This window comes from Stegostoma tigrinum, chromosome 3 (assembly GCF_030684315.1).
Source record: "Stegostoma tigrinum isolate sSteTig4 chromosome 3, sSteTig4.hap1, whole genome shotgun sequence".
NCBI classification, from domain to species: Eukaryota; Metazoa; Chordata; class Chondrichthyes; order Orectolobiformes; family Stegostomatidae; genus Stegostoma; species Stegostoma tigrinum.
Window position 1 is genome coordinate 134,190,321 of NC_081356.1, and position 23,125 is coordinate 134,213,445.

Consider the following 23,125-nt stretch of genomic DNA (forward strand, 5'->3'; position numbering starts at 1 on the left):
TCCCAATCTACATTCCTCAGATCCTGCCGAATCTTGGTATAGTCGGCCTTCCCCCAGTTTAGAACTCTTCCTTTAGGACCACTCCCATCCTTGTCCATGAGTATTGTAAAACTTGCGGAATTGTGGTCGCTATTTGTACAAAATGTGGAGGAATGGGATCGTGGGAGATATAGCAGTTTGGATCGGAAATTGGCTTGCTGAAAGAAGACAGAGGGTGGTAGTTGATGGGAAATGTTCATCCTGGATACCAGTTACTAGTGGTGTACCGCAAGGGTTGGTGTTGGGTCCACTGCTGTTTATCATTTTTATAAATGACCTGGATGAGGGCGTAGAAGGATGGGTTAGTAAATTTCCAGACAACACTAAGGTTGGTAGAGTTGTGGATAGTGATGAAGGATGCTGTAGGTTGTAGAGAGACATGGATAAGCTGCAGAGCTGGGCTGAGAGGTGGCAAATGGAGTTTAATGCAGACAAGTGTGAGGTGATGCACTTTGGTAGGAGTAACCGAAAGGCAAAGTCCAGGGCTAATGGTAAGATTCTTAGTAGTGTAGATGAGCAGAGAGATCTCGGTGTCCATGTACACAGATCCTTGAAAGTTGCCACCCAGGTTGACAGGGCTGTTGAGAAGGCATACAGTGTTTTAGCTTTTATTAATAGAGGGATCGAGTTCCGGAACCAAGAGGTTATGCTGCAGCTGTACAAAACTTTGTGTTCATCATCTGACTACTATTCCCTTTAGTCATACTGACTCCATTATCTAGTTCCCTACAGGCTTTCGTTACTACCTGTTTTCTGTGCAATGTTTGGTTCCCATCCCCCTACCACATTAGTTTAAACCCTCCGCCACAGCATTAGCAAAAGCACCCCCAAGGACATTGGTTCCAGTCCACCTCAGGTGTCGACCATCCAATTTGTAGTAGTCCCACCTTCCCCTGAACCGATTCCAATGTCCCAAAAATCTGAACCCCTCCCTCCTACACCATCTCTCAAGCCACGCATTCATCCTGGCTATTCTTTCATTTCTGCACTGACTAGCACGTGGCACTGGTAGCAATCCTGAGATAACTACCTTTGAGGTCCTACTTTTTAACTTGGTTCCTAACTCCCTAAATTCTGCTTGTAGGACCTCATCCCATTTTCTGCCTATTTCGTTGGTGTCTATATTCACCACGACAACTGGCTGTTCACCCTCCCCCTTCAGAATGTTCTGCAGCCGATCGGAGACATCCCTGACCCGTGCACCTGGGAGGCAACATACCATTCGGGAGTACCGTTTTCAACCGCAGAACTGCCTATCTACTCCCCTTACAATTGAATCCCCAATGACTGTCGCCCTTCCACTCTTTTTCCCGCCCTTCTGTACAGCAGAGCCAGCCACGGTGCCATGAACCTGGCCACTGCTGCCTTCCCCTGGTGAGCCATCTCCCCCAACAGTATCCAAAATGGAATACCTGTTTTGGAGGGAGATGACCGCAGGGGACACCTGCACTGCCTTCCTGTTCTTCCTCCCTGCTCTTCCTCTGCCTTTTGGTCACCCATTCGCTATCTCCCTCAGCAATCCTAATCTGCGGTGTGACCAAATTGCTAAACGTGCTATCCACGAACCCCTCAGCAGCGCGTATGCTCCAAAGTGAATCCATCCGCAGCTCCAGAGCCATCATGCGGTCTAATGAGCTGCAGCTGGACACACTTCCTACACGCGAAGGAGTCAGGGACATCAGCCCTGTCCGTGAGCTCCCACATTGAGCAAGAGGAGCATAACACGGGTCGGTGAAATGCTCCATGATTCAACATGATCATTCTGATCCTCTATCTCAATGCCATATCCTGACTCTGTCTCCATTTCCCTCCACATGTTTAGCCAACAGAAATTTTATTTATTCAGTGTCTTCGCCTCCTGTGTTTGAGCATGGTGAACCTTGAGAATCCCCTGAGTGAAGAAACTTATCACCTCAGCCCAAAATGCCCTACCCTGTACCTGGAGACCATCACCCCTTGTCCTGGATCCATTGACTAGGAGAAACATGATGTTCATCCAGCCTGTCCAAACTTTACACATTGTAAAGAAATCCCCTTTCATTCTTCCAAACGCCAATAAATTCAGACCCAATCTCTCCCCATACAAGAAGCATACATTCCAGGAATCAATCTTGTGAATCTTCTCTGTGCTGTGCGCATAGCAGTATATTTTTCCCATTGAACATGGTGCTGCTGTTGGAACAGGAACAACTAAGCAACTTACTGAGAGACAAGTTGTATATGAAACTGAGGAATTGCCTATCAGCTAAACAGAACACTCCCTGTCCAGGAACCAAAACAATTTGACTAATAGTAAACAGCTTCAGTCTCCCTCTTTCTTTTAGCCACTTTCAGATGCTGAGGCGAACGGTCACATTTTATCCTACAATGTAACTTGGATGAAGATAGGAAGCAATTCGTCAACCACAGTTGAGATGTCAATGTCGAGCATAGCAATAGATCTCGATGAAGCTGCCTATGTAATTACAGTTATAGCACGAAATAGTGCTGGGACATCACCGCCTTCTGTGATTAGGATCCCTCCACACACTAACGGTGGGTACTAAGCAGTTATTCCTAGTTACTTTGTCCGATGGTTCTAATTTTGCACTGTCAGTAAGATCCCTCAGCACTTCTAATAAAATGATCTATCTGCTTCCGACTTCTGAAACCTAATAAGAGTGGTTGGATCTTTTCTTTAAGTGACCTAATACATTCACTCAGTCAAGTAAGACGCACCACTGTCTTCTCAGGTAACTAAGAATAGGCAATAAATTCAGACCCTGTCAATGAGGTCCACTGAATATGAATAAGATAACAGCTTTGTGCCTCCTCGTTTTATTTTTTAAAACGAAAATCAAGGAACTGTGGATGGTGGCAATTTGAAACAAAATCAGAAATTGCAGGAAAAATCTAGCAGCACCTGTGGAGAGAAAGCAAAGTTAACATTTTGGGTTGAATGACCCTTCTTCAGAACACAGAATTTTGTTTTCTGGGTAGAGGCTGAAGACAACTGTATGTTTAGCTTCAAGCCGTAGGTTACAGTTTTAGTTATTGAGCATTTATTTCGGTCTTGCCTTTTTGGGTAATTCCTGACCTGCTAAACAGAAGGAAACTGGCCAAATCACTGTTTCTGATGACTGTGCATTAAACTTGCGGTTGTTGACTTGCTTGCCAAGCTGGCTTGTTTTTGACCATTAAAGATGAAGTCTGTGGTGAGGCTGAGGTCTAGTAATTTAAGTATACATCCTTGCTGATTGAGCTGCTGGTCTGCATTGCTGTTTCCTCACCCCATTCTATTCACTCAACCCAAGAATTCCTCAATACCCTCGAACATAAAAATCAGTGACAGCGAGAGTATGGTATCCTTTGATATCACAGCTTTATTCACATCAATCATCATCCCACTCGCCAAAGAAACAGTGGCCACATTACGAGAGGAAACAGCAATGCAGACTAGCAGCTCTGTGAGCAAAGACGCATAATTAAATTACCAGACCTCTGCCTCACTTCACACTTCGTCTTTAATGGTCAAATATACAAACAGTTCAACGGTACACCAATGGCGTCACCCACCTCAAGACTCATCGTAGAAACAGTCATGCAAAGCCTAGAACACACCACTCTCCCTGGATTCAGCCCAATCTGTGGATCCGGTACGTATATGACACATTTGTCATTATTAAACGCAGCAAATTAGAAGAGACCCACCACCTCATTAACAGCATATTGGATTAAATTCACAAGGGAAGAAGAAAACAAAAATCAGCTTCTGTTTCTGGATGTTAAAATAGAGTGATTGACAAACAATGTTCTCATGGGAGAGAAGAAGGCTAAGAAGGGATTTAATAGAGACATATAAGATGATCAGAGGATTAGATAGGGTGGACAGTGAGAGTCTTTTTCTAAGGATGAGGACGTCAGCTCGTACGAGGTGGCAGAGCTACAAATTGAGGGGTGATAGATTTAAGACAGATTGGGGCCCATTGAGATGGATTGCCTCACTCCTGGTTTACCTTCATAGTGGAATGTATACGGGGTCGAGCTCAATGTGTTTATTAGTAGCATGCTTCATGGAGTGCCATGCTTCTAGGGATTCTTGTGCTTGTCTCTGCCTAGCCTGACCCAGGATCTTGGTGGTGTTGTCCCAGTTGAAGTGGTGATTCTCCTTGTCCATGTTGATTGAGATGAGTGAATATTGGTCGTGTCTTTTTGTAGCCAGTTGGTGTTCATGTAGTCTTGTTGTTAGTTTCCTTCCTGTTCACACTTCTGATGTAGTGTTTCTCGCAGTCTCTGCAGGGGATCTTGTAGATGACATTGGTCATGCTCATGGTGGGGAATGGGTCTTTAGTTTGGGTGAGCAGTTGTCACAGGGTTGACGTGCTACTCTGATGCCCAGCGGTCATAGGAGTCTTGTGGTGAGTTCTGACATGTTCCTGATGTAGGGTAGTGTGATGAGTGTGTCGGGGCATGTAGTACCTTTCCGATAGTGTTCCTTCCAGGAATCTTCTGACCCAGTTCTTTGGATATCCATTATCCTTGAACACTTGGAAGAGGTATCCTGCTTCCTCTTGGCGTAGTTCCATGTTTCTGTAGTGTGTTGTTACCCTTTGTTGATTGTTTGTTGATGCCCTACGACCGCTGGGCATCAGAGTGGCACTCAAGCCACGTCAGCCCTACAACAACTGCTTACCCGAACTAAAGTCCCACTCCCCGCCATGAACAGGACCAACTGATTCTACAAGATCCCCTGCAGAATGTGCGAGAAGCACTACATCAGACAAACAGGAAGGAAACTAACAACAAGACTACATGAACACCAACTGGCTACAAAAAGACACGACTAACACTCACTCATCTCAATCCACACGGACAAGGAGAACCACCAATTCAACTGGGACAACACCAAGGTTCTGGGACAGGCTAGGCAGAGACAAGCACGAGAATTCCTGGAAGCATGGCACTCCACAAAGCATGCTATTAACAAACACATTGAACTTGATGCCATATACATTCCACTGCGAAGTTAAACTGGAAGTGAGCAATCCATCTCAATGGATCCCAGAGTTTTAAAAACCGGGCGGGAAAACACACTGACGCTTCATCGGAGGCTGCACTGAGGATGTGACCAAGCAGGGTAATGAAATGTCTGCGAAACAAGAAACCGGCTCAGCGAGCCAACCAACCACAACACCCAGAGCCCGAGCTACAAATCTACTCCAAAACCTGAGGGCTTATACAAAATCCTCACTTTAAATGGTTATCCCCACAACGTCATCCATAGATGCCTATAAAACAGATAACAACAGGGGGACACAGTACAACATAACACACTGGCCACACTGCCCTACATCAAGAACAAATCGGATCTGAGAAGACTCCTAAGACCCCTAGGAATCACAGTGACCACAAGCCCACAGCCACTCTATGACAAACACTTAGAAGGATTAAAGACTCCATTTCCATAACATGCAGAATGAACGTGGGTTACAAAATACAATGCAATGTGACAAACATTACATCAAACAGACAGGAAGGAAACTAGCTGTCAGAATACATGAACATCAGCTAGCAGCAAAACAGCACGATGAACTCTCCTTAATATTGGTACATTCAGACATTGAAGGCCATCAATTTAACTGGGGTAAAGTAACTGTAGTAGCCAAATATAGACACGCAAGGGAATTCTAGAGGCATGGTTCTCCAGCCATACTGCAATCAACAAGCATATAGAATTGGTCCCCATGTACAAACCCATACAGATCAAAATTGGAAATAACAGTACTCACCATAATGGACCAGACAGTAGAAATTCCAAGCAGAGTAGAATAACCTTGCTTCATTGGAGGCTCCAGTGATGATGTCACCTAGCATGGGGTGACAAAATGTCTGAACAAAAACAAGCCAGCTCAGTGAGCAAGTTAAGAACTTCATCCGCAACCCGAGCTACAAATCTTTGCCAAAACTTTATGCGTTAACCTTGCAGATCAATGTCTCAGACTTGATAGTACTTCTTGAAGCAGTTACTTTTCAGAAGTGCTTCATTGGTTATGAAAAATGCTTTATAAGTTTTTCTTTTTAATCTTACACTGGCATGTGCAATGAATTCCACAACATGGATCTGAATCATACTGCCTCAATATCTTGCTCATTTACTTTCTCTTCCAGGCAACTATTCTCTAAATTTCTTCTTTCTTTCTAGATGAACACGTAGGCTACATCAAAACCAGTGGTACTGGAGACGGATTTAATGTGACTTGGCTGAGGCAGGAAGTTGAGAACTGTGGATACACTGTAGAGTGGTGCCAAAACTTGAGTAACTCTACTTGTAATGTGGACTGGCAGAAATTTCCTTCAAATGTTACAAGCGCCATAATAAAATCAGGTGATGTATTTGTCATCAAAAACTGTTTTGCTTCAGACTCCTTGGCATTCCTGTTCTTTTGGATTATTTTGTGCTTTGGATCTCTCTTCTGCTTTATATAGGCCTGCACCTTCTGAGTGCTTATCTGTCTGAATCCCCAGGGTTGTGTCTTCTCCCACTGTACTACTTTGCTTTACTATTTAAAATTTCTGATCTCTCACAACATTAAATTATGTTTAGGGAGGCGATACTACCCCTCCAGAAATTTCTAGAATAGAGACACATGATCACAGACCCTATTATGATTTCACTCCACAGTCCTAACTTTGTTATAATCCCAGATCAGATCACCCCATTAAATTGCAATCTAGTTAGGGATTAATTTTCAATTTAGACATTGGATGTGATCCAGAAGACTTAGTAAGAGAATAAATCCACAAAATTTTGAATAAGTAACAAGAATTTACAAGACAAGTTTTCACAATAGTACAGTCTATACAACACACACAACTTGTTTCTAATGCTCAGAGTTTTTCTAAATGTGAGTATTGTACTCTCATCGAATATCCCATGCACACATAGATTAGCAACTACAATCACGATAGATCCAATGGATTTATTAGTAATTCCTCCCTAATATCACTGACACCAAGGGTCATCAAATATCATTTAAAAGTTAAAATTCTTTTCTTCTGCTGATCTGGCCCCTCAGCACCCACTTCGAGCTTTTCTGTCACAGACTGCCATAATGACTGGTCCTGTTATAGTCAATCACACTACTTAAGCCACAGGCTAAAAGATTGGTGTAGGAAGAATGGATTTCAGGTTTTGAACACTGGCACCAGTACTAAATTAGAGAGGAACTGTTTCAGTAGAACAGACTTCATGTGAAGAGTGATGGGTCCAGGTCCTGACAAATTGGTTAACTAGAGTTGTAGAGAAGGCTTTAAAGTCATTAGATCGTTGGAATGTTTGGTAGGGTTAGATATATAGGCTTGCACAGCAAAAGAATATGTTGTTATTGCAAGGCAGCTACTTAGATAATGCTATCCTGAGTGGGACAGGAAGGACCAGAAAGTACAAGAATTCAAGAAAAAAAAAACAGCAACTAGAGTCAGGATAACAAAGTGTGGAGCTGGATGAACACAGCAGGCCAAGCAGCATCTCAGGAGCACAAAAAGATGCTGCTTGGCCTGCTGTGTTCCTCCAGCTCCACACTTTGTTATCTTGGATTCTCCAGCATCTGGAGTTCCCATTATCTCTGATACAAAGCAAGTAGAGTCAGTGTGGATTTGCTGTTTACTTGAAATAAGTGAAATAATAATGCAGATCCAAGTAAATGGATATGATCTTGTATCCATTACAGAGACATGGTTACACGGACATCAAAGCTGGGAACTGAACTTTCGAAGGATATGGCTTTTTGAAAAGGTCAGGCAGGAAGGGAAGAATGGTAGATCGTTTTGATCGTGAGAGTTGGATGTTGGCATGAAATGATCTTGAATTGGATAATGTAGAATCCATATGGCAGGAAGTAAGAAATACCAAGTTGAAAAATGGAATGATATGTATTATCCATAGCTCCCCCTTGAGAGTTTCTGATCTGTAGGCAGGGAATAAAGCAGGAGATAATGAGGGCATGTAAAAAAGGCATTATACTATTCATGGGTGATGTGAATCTTTCGTGTAGATTGGGAAAACTAAATTGGTAGAAAAAGTCTTCATAAAATATATTTAGGTTAGTTTCCTTTTTGGTCTGGTGATGTGTATTGAGCCAAGTTGAATATATGATCTCGGATTAAAAGACTCTCAAGAGAGCAGAGATCATAAAGGTAGAATTTAGCATTCAGTTTAAGAGTGAAGAACTTGGGTTAGAAGCAAGTAGGTTAAATTTAAATGAAGGGAAGCAACATGTGATTGAGAGATAGTAGGAACTGCGGATGCTGGAGAATCCGAGATAACAATGTATAGAGCTGGATGAACACAGCAGGCCAAGCAGCCTCATAGGAGCAGGAAAGTTGATGTTTCGGGCCTAGATTTTTCATTTTCTGCCTTCATTTTCTGAAGAAGGGTCTCAGCCCGAGATGTCAGCTTTCCTGCTCCTGTGATGCTGCTTGGCCTGCTGTGTTCATCCAGCTCTACACCTTATTATTCTAACATGTGAATGAGTTGGCTGGAGTGAACTGAGAAAGGAGTTTAGCAAAAAAGATGAACAATGGCAGACGTTTCATAGTTCATTATTCACAGTAAAAGAAGTTCTCACTGAGTAAGATGAATTCTTGGAAGGGGATCAGAGTTGCCTAATGAAGGAAGTCAAAGAATTGTTAAGGAATCTTCAGCATTTTGTTTTTTGTTTGTTCTGGTCTTGGAGTTTTCACAGCTGGAAAGAGATATTTGGAACCATCATGTTCAGTTGGTCATCAAACATGCATCTATTCTAATCGCATATTCCAGCACTTGTAGACTTGTATGCTGAGGCCTTCGAAATGTTCATGTAAACAAACAGCATTAATTAAGTGGGTAATAGAAATATACAGTACAGCCATGACAATTGAGGAAGATTAATTGATATCAGAGGATGTACAGACAGTAGGCCTGGAGTGTCGAACTCATTGAAGCTATGTAGGCAGTATCTTGCTCTCCAGCTGACATTTTAAGGCACTCTTCCTTCATTCACTTCTGGTCTATCTTCTGTTTGAAGAAGATAGTTGCCTGATGAGGACTGCCTTTTGACTCTGAGCACTCTTTGATATGTTCTGTCTCTGCTAACAGGGAGTTTACACTGTGTCAATTATTATTCTAGCCAATGGACATTGGTCAGCTACTCATCACATAATGATAACTATACATCTTAATGATTGTTTTGTTTCTGTGTAGGAACAAAGCCTTTAATTTCCTAATCACTGCATTGATTAGAGGGTCCAAATCATGCTATATATTTTGTTGACATCAACTTGTGGAATATTATCACATTGGTGGTCTTTACTGCCACCTTCCATTTGTTTCTGCTTATTTGAAATTATTCATGTTTGAGGGAGAAAGATGACTGCTATAACAACAATTACATGACCTCTCGTGCGCAAGAAGCACTTGAAATGAAAAAGTATCAGCTTTAAAGGCATCCCAATTACTAACAACCTTGCCCCACTTTCCAATCCATGGCCCTCATGCTACAATGCTAACCTGTGTCCCTCCAGCCATTCAATGGCCCCTCATACATACCTCCAGGAGCTGATGACCCCTCACATTGTCTATATCAGCTAAGCCCCTCTAACACTCCCATGGACCGTCATGGCCTCCATGGTAGCTTATGTGCCTCGACTCACCCCACTTCCCTTGAAGCCATTCATGTCAGTCTATGCCTCTAAGCATCCCAATAGTCCTGATAATCCTGGAGTTCAATATTCTTTTGAATGTCATAGACATTTTAAAAATAAATATTCATTCATAAAACCAATCCAATACATGTAAATTCCTTCAACGACTAAATTCCTGATGAAGCAAGCATTTCATTCAACACCTATTCCTTTATAAAAATAAGCAGTTGTATTCATTTTCCCACACCATAAACCTTAATGGCACTTGGAGCTATAAGTCAGACTGTGAACCAAGAGGTACTCCAGTATGATGATGAGAGGTTGTGGAGTCAGTCATGCCGCAAAATTCTCTTGTAGCTTTCAGACCTGGATATGCAGAGAGGGAAATTATCAGCATTTTTTTTTTTTGTTAAGCAAGCACTTTTAAATTTTACAGGAAAGGAATTTAAAAGGCCCAAAAGTTTGTGTTACACAGAGCTCATACACTTTTAAAAGACAAAATTACATGTCGACTTTTACCTTCACTAAGATATAGTCTTTCCCAAAGGGCAGTTAGTTTCTCCCGAAGAAGTATCTGGATCTATTCAAAATGGTACCTGCATCTACTTCAAATGCATTCTTCATGCCCGGGTGAAAACAGTGGTGCTGGGCTCTGGGGCACTGCCCTCACCAATCTGCCTCTGACACACAATGGCTGATCGTTTTCTTCTCCATTTTCCACAATTATCCTTTGGTTTCTTCAAAGTGAAAATGTTGATCTTGTGCTACTTACCATGTTACCTTTGGACTGAGGCCGCACCAAATTTCAGAAAGCTGCCTTTTAAATTTTTAAGTGTGCAGTTGTTTTCTATCATTTTGATAATGAGCTCCAATATTTTGCTCAGATAACTTGCAAGTTGGAGTACTGTACATGCTTGAGGTTCACGAGTGCAGGGATGGTGGAGATTACTTACTGAAGAGGCTGGTCGGGTATACACGTGAACTGGGTAAGTAATATTGGGAGCGTACGATTGGGACATCATAGCTATTACAGAAATTTTGCTGAGGGACGTACAGCTCTTGCGCTTGATGTTGCGGGTTTCAGATGCTATCAGAAGGATAGAAAGAGAGGCAGAAAAGGAGGGGAAGTGGTGTTTTTGATTAAGGAGAACATTACTGCTGTAACTAGAGAAGATATTCCAGAAAAATTGTCCAGTGAAAATATACGGTTTGAAATTAGAAATGAACAGAAGAATAATCTCCTTGATGAGATTATACTATGGACCCCTTGTTTGTCAGAGGGAAATTGAGGAACAAATATGGAGAGAGGTCTCTGATATATGCAAGAATAATAAGGTTGTTATAGGAAGTGTTTTAAATTTTCCAAACATTGACTGGGATTACCATAGTGTTAAAGGTTTGGATGGTGTGGAATTTGTTAAATGCGTTCAGGAAAACTTTCATTATTAGTATGTAAATGCTTCTACTAAAGGAGGACAAAAACTTGATCTTCTCTTGTATAGTAAGACAGGGCGAGTGACTGAAGTGATAATTGGGGGACACTTTGCATCTAGTGATCGTAATTCTATTGTTTTAAGGTAGTTATAGGAAATGATAAAATCTTCCATAAAAATTAAAGTTTTTTTACTGGAGTAAGGCTAATTATAATTGTGAATGAGACAAGAGCTTTGACTGGAGTAAACTGTTTGCAGGTAAAGCAATGTCTGATAAGTGGGAGGCTTTCAAAAGTGTAATGAGAATTCTGAATCATTGTGATCTTTTTAGAGCAAAAGTTAAGGTTGGTAGGATGAGAGAACAATGAATAAATAAAGATTTTGTGTTCCAGCCAAGAATAAAAAATATAGATGTAGACACTGGGCTCAGATGAATCTCTTGAACAGTATGAAGAGTGTAAGGGCATTCTTAAGAAACGAGGTCCGGAGGGCACAGAATGGGTGTGAGATAGCCTTGGCAAATGAGATATTGATAATACGAAGAGATTGTACAAGTTCTTTGAGCAAAAGAGCAACTATAGAGCAAGTAGAGCCCCTTAAAGGTAAAAGAGGTTGTATTTGTGTTGAACCTCAGGAGATTGGAGAAATATTAAATAAATATTTTGTCAGTTTTTCTTACTGTGGAGAATGAAATGGAGGTTAGATAACTTGGGGAGATACATATAGTTGTTTTGAAAACAGTTCACATTACAGAAGAGTAACTGTTGGAGGTCCCCGAAGAGTAGTTCTGCAATAGCGCACACTATAAACCACGAAATACTGGACATTTGTAACAAAAGTGCAGCAATAATTATAGGTGATTTTAATATGCATATAGACTGGATTATCAAATTGGCAAGGGTAGCCTCCAGGAAGAGTTCATTGGATTACAGATTGTTGCTTGGAGCATTATATTGTGGATACAACCAGGAACATATTGTTCTAGATTTGATATTGTGTAATAAGGCCAATTAATTAGTAATAGAAAGGCAACATATTATCTAAAAATTGTTTTTTCAGTGCAGAGGGATCTTTGTATCTCAAGCATGAATCAGAGAAAACAATATGCAGGTGCAGCAAGAAATAACTAAAGCAAATGGATTTTTCATACTTTTATTGCCAAAGGTATAGAGAATAGAAGTAGGGAAGTGTTGCTGCAACTGTACAAGTCATTAGTGAGATTGCACCTTTTTAATCCAATCGTGAGATGCTGGCTAGCATTTATTGCCCATCCCTAATTGCCCAGAGGGCAGTTAGTCAACCACAATGCTGTGGATCTGGAATCACATGTAGACCTGACATGATAAGAATGGCAGATTCCTTCCCCAAAAGACATTTAGTGACCAGATGGGTTTTGCTGATTATCAGAAATGGAGTCATGGCCATCATTAGATTCTTTATTTCAATTTTTAAAAAAATTATTGAATTCAAATTCCACCATCTGCTGTGGCAGGATTCAAACCCAGGCCCCCAGAACACTATCTGGGTGTCTGGATTAACAGTCTGGCGATAATACCACTAGCCACCACCTACCTGTAATATTGTGTACCGTTATCATCCGCTTCCAAGAACTCCACTAATATTCTGGGGGTCTGATTACAAATCCCATCAAAGCAGATGGTGGAATTTAAATTCAATAAAGAACCTGGAATTAAGGAGCTAATGATGACAATGAAATCAATCACGTTCAGTAAAATCTTTTAGGGAAGGAAATCTGTCATCCTTACCTGGTCTGGCCTACATGTGACTTTGCATCCACAGCAATGTGGTTAACTCGTAACTGCCCTCTGGACAATCAGGGATGGATAATAAATTCTAGCCAAACGAGAGAAGTCCACATCCTGTGAATGAGTAAAAGAAAACTAGTATTGCGTTAAAGTGTTATGGAGGAAGCGAAGAGGAAAACGAAGTTGAGGCCGAGATGAGATGAGCCCTGATAGCGCAGCAAGCTGAACAGTTGAATTGCCTGCTCCTCTCCTAAATCTCATTTTCTATGTCTCTGCTTCAAACAATAACCTGAAGGCATTGATTTAAAATAGTTGGCAAGAAAATATAGGGGAAACAGTTTACATTTATTTTACATCTCATTTTACAGTACAAGGTGTTATCAGAAAAGCAATGTCTGGTTTTTAGTGGCTTCTGATTTGAAGATTAAATTTCAAAAGGAAGTTTGATAAAGAAATACGTTTGCAGCATTATGGGGAAGCAACAAGGCAGTGGGGCTAATTCAACTCATTTCATGGCTCCTGAGAGAGCATCTTTCAAACTGGTGACCTCCACCACATGAATGGAAACTCTACCACCTACAAGTTCACCTTCAAGCCATATACCATTTTGACATGCAACTATTTCACCAATCTTTGTGTTGTTGGGTCAAAATCTGAAAACTTTCTCCCTGTCAGCATGATGGATGTCCCTACACACCATGACTGCAGCAGTTCATGAAAGAAGCTCACCATCATCTTGACCGGGGAATTTGTGATAGGCAGCAAATACTGACCAAGTGATGCCCACACTCTATGAATGAATTTTAAAAAAGGGAAGAATTTTCAGAGAGCTGCTGTAGCCACAGTGGATCAAAAGAATTGTGCTGTATCATTTGTGTTTCCAAGCTAGAAGAACCCCCAGACCATTTTCCATTTTATGCATTGAGGGAAGAAAGATCAAAAAGACTAAAAGATGTCGGAGCAAAAGTAAGGGATTCAGCCCATCGACTCTCCTCCACCATCTGTTGAGATCATGGCTGGTTTGATCTTCCTCAACTCCATTTTCCTGCCTTTTCCACATAGCCCTTCATTATCTTACTGACTAAAACGCTGTCTCAGCTTGAATATACTTAACGACCCAGCCTCAACAGCCTTTTGCCTTAAAGAATTTCGCAGATTTCCCACCTTCAGAGGGGGAAAAAAAATCCTTTTCATCTTTGTCTTAAATGTGTGATCCCTTATTCTGAGATTATTCCCCATGAGGTGAAAGAACCTTTCCACAACTATCTTAAGAATCTTGTATGGTTTAATATCTGTCAGTCTTCTAAATTCCAGTGAATGTAGGCCTGGTCGACTGAATCTGTCCTCGTAAGAGAGTCTCTCCATTCTGAATTCAGTCGAATGACTGGACTGCCTCCATTGCCAGTCTAGCTTTCCTTATTTAAGGGGCCCAAAACTGTTCACAGTACAGTATTCCAGCTGATGGCTGACAAGATTACAAAGCGTTCTTGATCAATTGGGTCAATGGGCTGAGGAGTGGCAGGTGGAGTTTAATTTGGATAAATATGAAGTATTACATTTTGGCAATACAAACAAGGACAGAACTTCTACAATTAATGGTAGAGCCCTCGGTGGTAATATAGAACAGTGTAACCTGTTCTTTGAAATTTGCATCACAAGTTGACAGTTGGTTAAGAATGCATTTAGTACACTTATCTTCATTGCTCAGACCTTTGAGTATAGGAGTCGGGACATTATATTCAGCATGTACAAGACATTAGTGAGGCTCTTCTAGTATTCTGTGTGCAGTTTCTGTTTGCCCTATTTTAGGAAGAGTATTATTAAACTAGAGAGGGTTCAGAAAAGATTTGCCAGGAATGGAGGGTTTGAGTTATAAAAATAGGCTGGTAGGCTGGGCCATTTTAACTGGAGCATTGGAAGTCTAGGGGTGTCCTTAGAGGTTTCTAAAATCATGAGGGAGGTGGATCAGGTGAATAACAACGGCTTTTTCCCTAAGCTGGGAAATTCCAAAACTGTGGGACATATTTTTAAGGTAGGAGGAGAAACATTTTAAAAGGACAGGCAGGGCAACTTTGTTTCCAGACAGTAGTTAGTGTGTTGAATGAACTGCCTGAGGAAGTGGTGGATGCAGATCAAGTTACAACACTTAAAAGACTTTTGGATAACTACATGTGTTGTGAAATTGCCAAGTACTTAGGAATCAGAAGGTAGGAAGCTGGAATTTGTTGGTAAAAATGTGAGTAGGGAAAAGCTGTGCCATCGTCCCTCTGAAGGATTTGTGCTTTGTGTAGAGCTGTTAAAATCTCCTGTGAGTAGCCAGAGGGTGCAGTTACAGGAACACTGGATTGATTCCAGCCATGTTTGCGTGAGTTTTCTCCAGGTGCTGCACTTTCCTCCCACAGTCCAAAGATGTGCAGGTTAGGTGGTTGGCCATGCTAAATTGCCCGTAGTGTCCAGGGATGTACAGGCTAGGTGGATTAACCATGGTAAATACAGGGGTAGGTGAAGGATGTGGTCCAGGTCTGGCTGAATAATTTTCAGAGAGTCAGCGCACACTTGGTGGCCTGGATGGCCTTTTTCTGCACTGTATGGATTCTATTACTTGGATGTTAGCTTTGTGTGATTCGTGGTTGAGGACTACCAAATTCTTCTGATCTGTGGTTTTCTGCAGTCTTTCTCCATTTAATGAATGTTGAACTTCTCTATTCTTCCTGCAAAAATATATAACCTCACATTTTCCCAACACTATATTCCATCTGCCAAGGTTTTGCTCACTCATCTAAACTGACTGCAAAACCCGAGTCAGCTTTACCACTTGCCCCCCCATCTATGCTTGTGTAATCCTAAAACGTGATGATTATACATTTGCTTCCCTCATTCAAGTGATTAATATAAATTGTAAATAATTGTGGCCCCAACAATGATCCCACTAGTTACGTGTTGCTGTCCTAACAATGGCCCTCCTAATTCCAATTCTCTGTTTTCTATTAGTCATCTAAACCCTAATCTATGCTGATATACTAACTCCAACACCATGGGCTCTTATAGAGAAGTAGAGTTATACAGCATTGAAACTGACCTTGTGGCCCAATTTATGCATGTCAACCAGATATCTTAAATTAATCGAGTTTCATTTACCAGCATTTGGCCCATACCCCTCTCAAACCTTTCCTGTTCATCCACCCATCCAGATGCCTTTTAAACGTGTAATTGTACCAGCCTCCATCACCATTTCTGGCAGCTCATTCCATGCACGCATCACCTCTGAAAAATTTCTCTTTAGGTCGCTTTTAAATATTTCCCTTCTCATCTTAAACTTGTGCCCTCTAGTTTTAGACCGTAAGACATAGGAGTGGAAGTAAGGCCATTCAGCCCATCGAGTCTACTCCGCCATTTAATCATAGCTGATGGGCATTTCAGCTCCACTCCCCTTAATTCCTTGTGAGGTCATAAATTTATCAATCTCCGCCTTGAAGACATTTAATGCCCCGGCCTCCACTGTGCTCCGCAGCAATGAATTCCACGGGCCCACCACTCTGGCTGAAGAAATGTCTCCTCATTTCCATTTTAAATTGACCCCCTCTCATTCTAAGGCTGTGCCCACGGGTCCTAGTCTCCCTGCCTAACGGAAACAACTTCCAGTGTCCACCCTTTTGAAGCCATACATTATCTTGTAAGTTTCTATTAGATCTTCCCTCAACCTTCTAAACTCTAACGAATACAATCCCAGGATCCTCAGCCATTCGTCGTACGGCATTTTGGACTCCCTCACCTGGGAAATAGACTTAGCTATTCACCCTATCCGTATCCCCCATGATTTTATAAACCTCTATAAGATCACCCCTCAACCTTCAATGCTCTAGGGAAAATAGCTCTAGCCTATTTAGCTTCTCTGTATAATTCAAAACCCCTAGTCCCAGCAACATCCTTGTGAATCATCTTCTGTACCCTTTCAAGTCGAGCAACATTGTTCCTATAGGAGGGAGACTAGAATTGAATGCAGCTTCCAAAAGAGGCCGAACCAATGTTCTATCAAGTCACTACCTAACATCCCAACTCTTTCTTACTGACCAATAAAATCCAGTTTACCAAACGCCGCCTTCACTACCCTGTCAACATGTGCCTCCAACTTCAAGGAGCGATGAATCTGCAACCCAACATCTTTGTTCAGCAACACTTTCCAGAACACTGAAGTGTGTAAGTCTTGCCTTATTTCTCACATTATCTTATTAAGTAGTCTAATATGAATTACCTTAAATGAAAATCTAAATATATTACATCCATTGCTTTCCCTTTTTCCATCCTGCTTGTTACCACCTCAACGGATTCTAGTAATTATGTCAGAGATGTTCTCCCCTTCATGAAGCCATGCTGACTCTGCTTGATCATATTATGTATTTTCCAAATGCTTTGCTATTACGTCCTCTATAATTGACGCTAACGTTTTCCCAATAACAGATGTTAAGCTAACTGGCCTATAGTTACCTCTTTATCTCTTTTTAAATGAATGTGTTATGTGACAGTTTTCTAGACTTGTAGGACTTCTCCAGAGTCTAAGAATACTTCATGCTGCCAATGCATCCACTATCTCTGTAGCTACATCCTTTAATATTTGATGATACATGTCAGTTTATAGCACCATTCTGAACATCCACATGTTCCATAATACTTCACAGTCAATTCAAGTACTTTCAAAGTGTAGTCACTATAGCAAGTTACAGAAGACAGAAGCTTTTTTTAAAAACACAGCAACGTCCTAAAAACAGCAATGTGACATTGAGAATTCACTGGTGATAAGGAGATGAGTAGCATTGGCTTCGACATGGAAATGGTTGGGCACTTTCTTTCTTGGCTCCCGAGGTTTGAGGCCCATGAGACACAGAGGGATGAAATATAATCGATACAAATAACTCTTTAAAGAGTCTTTCTGAAATGATGGCACATTTTTTTGAAACTACTCTGGAAAAGTCCTGGCATTGTAGTTTTCTGATGGTTTGCTAATAGCCGAAGATTGTTAGTTCAGAAAAATATCATGTATCAGTGCAGGCTGGGTGGGCCGAAGGGTTCTTGTGCTCTACTGTTCTTTATTTTTTGTTTTAATATGTAAGGTGTTGTCAGTTAAATTGAATTGAAGTTTTGACACAGTCTCCGGTCTCTGGTTGCATTCCACAGCCCCAGCTGAAGCTCCGAATCTGGATATTGAGGAAACCACTAGTGATTCAGTACTGATCAAATGGAGTGACATTCCTGTGGACAAACAGCGAGGATTCATTCAGGGCTTCAAAATTTATTACAGTAAACTATACAACGAATCAGCAGCTTTCAAGCCTGTTGGTGGTCAAAAGCTGAACACAAGTAAAAATGCCAGAGTCACATTTTTAAAAATTTGCTTCTGCTGGACAAAGCTTCCACGTAGATGTATAGTGATACATTCAACTTTTAAGTTCTTAGAAGTGCCAAGTAATCAAGCACACTGCAGGAACAGCCCATTCAGCCTTGTGAAGTTCTGTTATTCATTTAGATCACGGTAGCCTTTTCTTGCCAGCCAGCCAAATCAGTCAATTGAGTCTTTTAAGTTTCTAAAGCATGTTCTGGGATGCTGTCCTCAGAATTTGACCCTTTAAACTGTGGCATGAAGGGCTTAAGAAGTAGAATCTGGCTGCAGCCCGAACATTAACATTAGTTTAAAGCAATCAGTTGAGTTTTTAAGTGCATTTTCTAGAAGTGATGAATATTCATACTCTGGGTTCTGTTCAAAACAAGGAATATGTTCAGGCCCCTTCTGACTTTTTTTGAAGTATCCAGGAGCTTTGCAAGCTTATTTTCCCCGTTAATTTCTCCATGTCAGTGTCACTGCCAGTCCGAGTCAACTGGTAACCAGTCAACATTCTTTTCTCATAGAGTATAAGTTATAGAAACTCTGCAGTGTGGAATGAGGCTGTTTAGCCCATCAAGTCTGCAGTGACCCTCTGAAGATCATCCCACTCAAATGTAGCACACTACCCTATCCCTGTAACCCTGCATTTACTGTGGCTAATTCATCTAACATACACATCGCTGGACACCATGAGGCAGTTTAGTATATCAGGCAAGTTATTTTTGCTTTGTGCATCTGGTCTGAATGTAAATCCAGGCAACGCGTTGCACAGAATCTCAGGCAAGTCAATCCTATTTGTTGTTATATGACTTGCCTGTTGTTTTGTTTTGAATTTTGTTTACCTGGAGGCTTTGAAAGGCTGTGCTTAGCTCTGCTACTACAACTGAGATTAGCTGTTAGTTTTGACCTCATGGTCTGGCCTGTGTGGGTCACTGCTAACCTGACAGCAATCTCTAATATTTTGGCCGTTGGGAAAAAGCAGGTGACAAATGACCTCTAGTTGAAGTGGAGAAGGTTACATTTAGATTTGATGGATCTGATTTGCTCAAAGTTGTTAAGGTTTTGATGAAATTGATCAGAGGGAAACTTTTCTATAGCAGAAAGGTTCATAACCAGAGGACACACTGATGACAGAAAACTGGGGCAGTGGAAGGGGAAGTGAGTTTTTTTTTGTTTTACACATTGCATTATTGTAATCTTGAATACATTGCCTAAAAGGCCTGTGGAAGTATTTTCAGTCATAACCTGCAGAAGGCCATTGAATAAATTTTCAATAGAAACTTACCCACCTCTAAGAAAACAACAGGAAATTGGAACTAATTGGATAGCTCATTCAAAGAGCTAGTATAAATGTAGGTGGCTGAATGGCCTGTATTATCCTGTTGGCACTTACATCAGGATGTTTCTGATTTTCTACTTCCTTAATTGCAATAGATAAATTACTACCAAAGATCATAAACGATTCTGCTACACGGACATTCAAGATCGGGGGCCTTGAGCCTGGGACAGCATACCTTGTGGCACTGCGTGCCTACACCAGAGGAGGGGATAGTCCCAGGAGAGATGTCACAGTGACTACACCAAACAGCCGTAAGTCTATCCATGAAGAATTCTCCTCCAATGTCACACAGTGCATCGTATTACAAAATCTGGCAGATGTGATGTGATTTGTGCTCATTTTTTTGAGCTGTCAGTGTTTGTGAAATATTATTTTTGAGACTCGAGGATTTAAATACTCGCATACCCGCACTGGCATATTAATTGGCTCCAGCCAATGCTTTTAATTAACTGTCAGAATGAGTCACGGGAGGGAGAAATGCAGTTTCATAGTTCTGTACCATTGATGCATGCGCTGACTGTTAATTGCTTAGTTTTGACTTCATCCTGATGATATAATGTAGGCACTGTGTAAAATAATGTGCAAAATACTCCTTTAACTGAAGATTTATGATTTATATTAATGATTTAGATGAGGGAACTAAATGTAATATCATTAGTTTTGCAGATGACACAAAATTGGGTGGGAGTGTGAACTGAGGGGAATGCAGAGATACTTCAATGTGATTCTGATAAGCTGAGTGAGTAGGCTAATATTTTGGATGTGAGTTTGCTCGCTGAGCTGGAAGGTTAGTTTTCAGATGTTTCGTCACTTTTATTTGAAAAAATATACTTTATTCATAGAATGTACAAAAAAAAACATTTATACACCTACCCAGTCACGCAAGCCGCTCCGGGTTACCCAGGGGGTACGTACACCAACTAAAAGGAAAAAACAAAACAAAGAAGAAAAAAAAACAAAGCAAAGAAAATACCCCGGCAGTTGTCTCCCCGCACAGTCCCCGTTGGCCCCCTGACCAGCTGGGCCCAGTTTCCAGATAGGGCCCTTTTTTCTATTCTGGACGAGGGGTTTCATACGGTGGTCTTTCCCCACCGCGCCTTGGCGGCGGCTGCCCCAAGCTTTAGTGCGTCCCTCAGCACGTAGTCCTGGACCTTGGAGTGTGCCAGTCTGCAACACTCGGTCGGGGTCAGTTCTTACAGCTGGCAGACCAAAGAGCGTCTTTCACCGCATTGATGGTCCTCCAGGCGCAGTTGATGTTGGTCTCGGTGTGCATCCTGGGAAACAGCCCGTAGAGCACGGAGTCCCGTGTCACGGAGCTGCTCGGGATGAACCTCGACAAATACCACTGCATCCTCCTCCAGACCTCCTGCGCATAGGCACACTCCAGAAGGAGGTGATCAACAGTCTCGTCCCCGCCGCAGCCGCCTCGAGAGCAGCGTGCGGTGGTGCAGAGATCCCAGGCATGCATAAAGGATCTCACTGGCAGAGCCCCTCTCAGCACCAGCCGAGCAATGTCCTTGTGCTTGTTTGAAAGTTCTGGCGATGAAGCATTCTGCCAAATGACTTTGGCAGTCTGCGTGGGGAACCACACGTTGGGATCCACCCGCTCCTTTTCCCGAAGGGTCCCGAGGATACTACGTGCTGACCACTGCCTGACGGCCTTGTGGTCAAAGATGTTTCCTTTCAAAAATTTTTCCACGAAGGACAGGTGGTACGGGACGGTCCAACTACTTGGAGCGTTCTGTGGCAACGAGGCCAGGCCCATCCTTCGCAGCACCGGGGACAGATAGAACCTCAGTAAGTAGTGACACTTGGTGTTTGCGTACTGAGGATCTACGCACAGCTTGATGCAGCCGCACACAAAGGTAGCCATCAGGGCGAGGGTGGCGTTCGGTACACCCTTTCCCCCATTTTCCAGGTCTTTGTACACGGTGTCCCTGCAGACCCGGTCCATCCTCGACCCCCAAATGAAGTGGAAGATGGCCCGGGTGACCACAGCAGGTCCAGGGAATAGGCCATGCCTGCGCCACATACAATAGTACCGAAAGCCCCTCGCACCTGACAACCAGCTTCTTACTCGCGATGGAGAGGGACAGGAGCGTCCACGTGCCCAGCTTCTGCTTTGAAGGAGCGGTCGTCCCAGTTCCCGAAGAACATGGCCTCGCTCTTACCCCTATTGACTTTGGCACCCGAGGCCAGTTCAAACTGGCTGCAGATGTCCAACAGCCTACTCACCGACCGATGATTGGTGCAAAAGACGGCAACATCGTCCATGTACAGGGAGGTCTTGCCCTGAAGGCGTCTGCTGCCTGGGATAGTCATGCCCTTCAGGCTCACATCCTTCCTGATGGATCCGGTGAAGGGCTCCACACAGCACACGAACAAGGCAGGAGAGAGCAGGCAGCCCTGCCTGACTCCAGATCTGACGGGAAAACTGTCCAATTCCCACCCATTGATCGAGACTGCGCTGTTGATGTTGGTGTAGAGCAGCCGGATCTAATTGCGGATGCCCTCCCCGAACCCAATTTGGAGAGGACGTCCCTCATGTAAGCATGAGAGATCCTGTTGAAGGCCTTCTCCTGGTCCAGGCTGACAAGGCAGGTGTCCACTCTCCTGTCCTGCACATAGGCGATCGTATCCCTGATGAGCGCGAGGCTCTCAGCGATCTTCCTGCCTGGCACAGCACAGGTTTGGTCAGGGTGAATCACCGACTTCAGGACAGATCTGACCCAGTTGGCTATGACCTTGGCCAGGATTTTGTAGTCCACATTTAATAGTGAAATGGGATGCCAATTCTTAATTTCTTCCCTCTCCCCCTTCCTCTTGTAAATGAGGGTGATGATGCACTTCCTCATGGACGTGCACATTTCCCCTGCCCGAAGCACACTATCATACATCCCCAGCAGGTCCTGGCCGACCAGGTCCCACAGAGCGGAATACAGCTCGACCGGTAAGCCGTCGCTCCCGGGAGTCTTATTCCTCTCCAAGGACTTGAGGGCTCTGGTCAGCTCGTCCAGGGATATCGGCCGGTCTAGCCACTCGCTCGTGCCATCATCTGAGACCTCCGTGATAGGCGACAGGAACGACTCGGAGGCCGTGCTGTCCGTGGGCTTTACGTTGTACAGTCCGGCATAGAAGGATCTGCTGATCCTCAAAATGTCGGGCCGAGACGTCACCGAGCCGTCGTCCTCCTTCGGCCGGTTAAGCACAGAGCTCTCTTTGTGCACCTTCTGAAAGAAGAAACATGAGCACGTCTTGTCCTGCTCCATGGAGCGGACCGTGGACCGGAAGATTATCCTGGAGGCCTCCACGGCGAAGAGCGAGACTTGCTGGCCCCTCACCTCGTGGAGGTCCTCTGTGACATCGACCTCCCTCAACTGCAGAAGGAGCAGGTTCTGCACCTTTTTCTGGAGTCGCAACAGCTTTTCCCGCCTCTCTCTCGCCTTCCAAACACCCTTGAGGACAAAGAACTACTTGATGTTCTCCTTCACCGTCTCCCACCAGTTGCCCA

The 23,125-nt window shown here is 42.9% G+C and overlaps 1 protein-coding gene across 10 annotated transcripts in view; it reads left to right on the forward strand.

Annotated features, from left to right (window-relative positions):
- The window catches only part of lifra (LIF receptor subunit alpha a), a 204,500-nt gene that overhangs the window by 168,393 nt on the left and 12,982 nt on the right, over nt 1-23,125 (forward strand). For 9 of the 10 annotated variants that reach the window (XM_059644946.1, XM_059644947.1, XM_059644949.1 and 6 more), the window contains 5 exons: nt 2,364-2,574; nt 6,221-6,403; nt 10,584-10,685; nt 18,071-18,253; nt 19,710-19,865. In XM_059644946.1, the coding sequence (XP_059500929.1) occupies nt 2,364-2,574; nt 6,221-6,403; nt 10,584-10,685; nt 18,071-18,253; nt 19,710-19,865 (835 nt within the window). The remainder of the gene's footprint in view (nt 1-2,363; nt 2,575-6,220; nt 6,404-10,583; nt 10,686-18,070; nt 18,254-19,709; nt 19,866-23,125) is intronic. The other variant, XM_059644954.1, reaches the window with a different exon arrangement.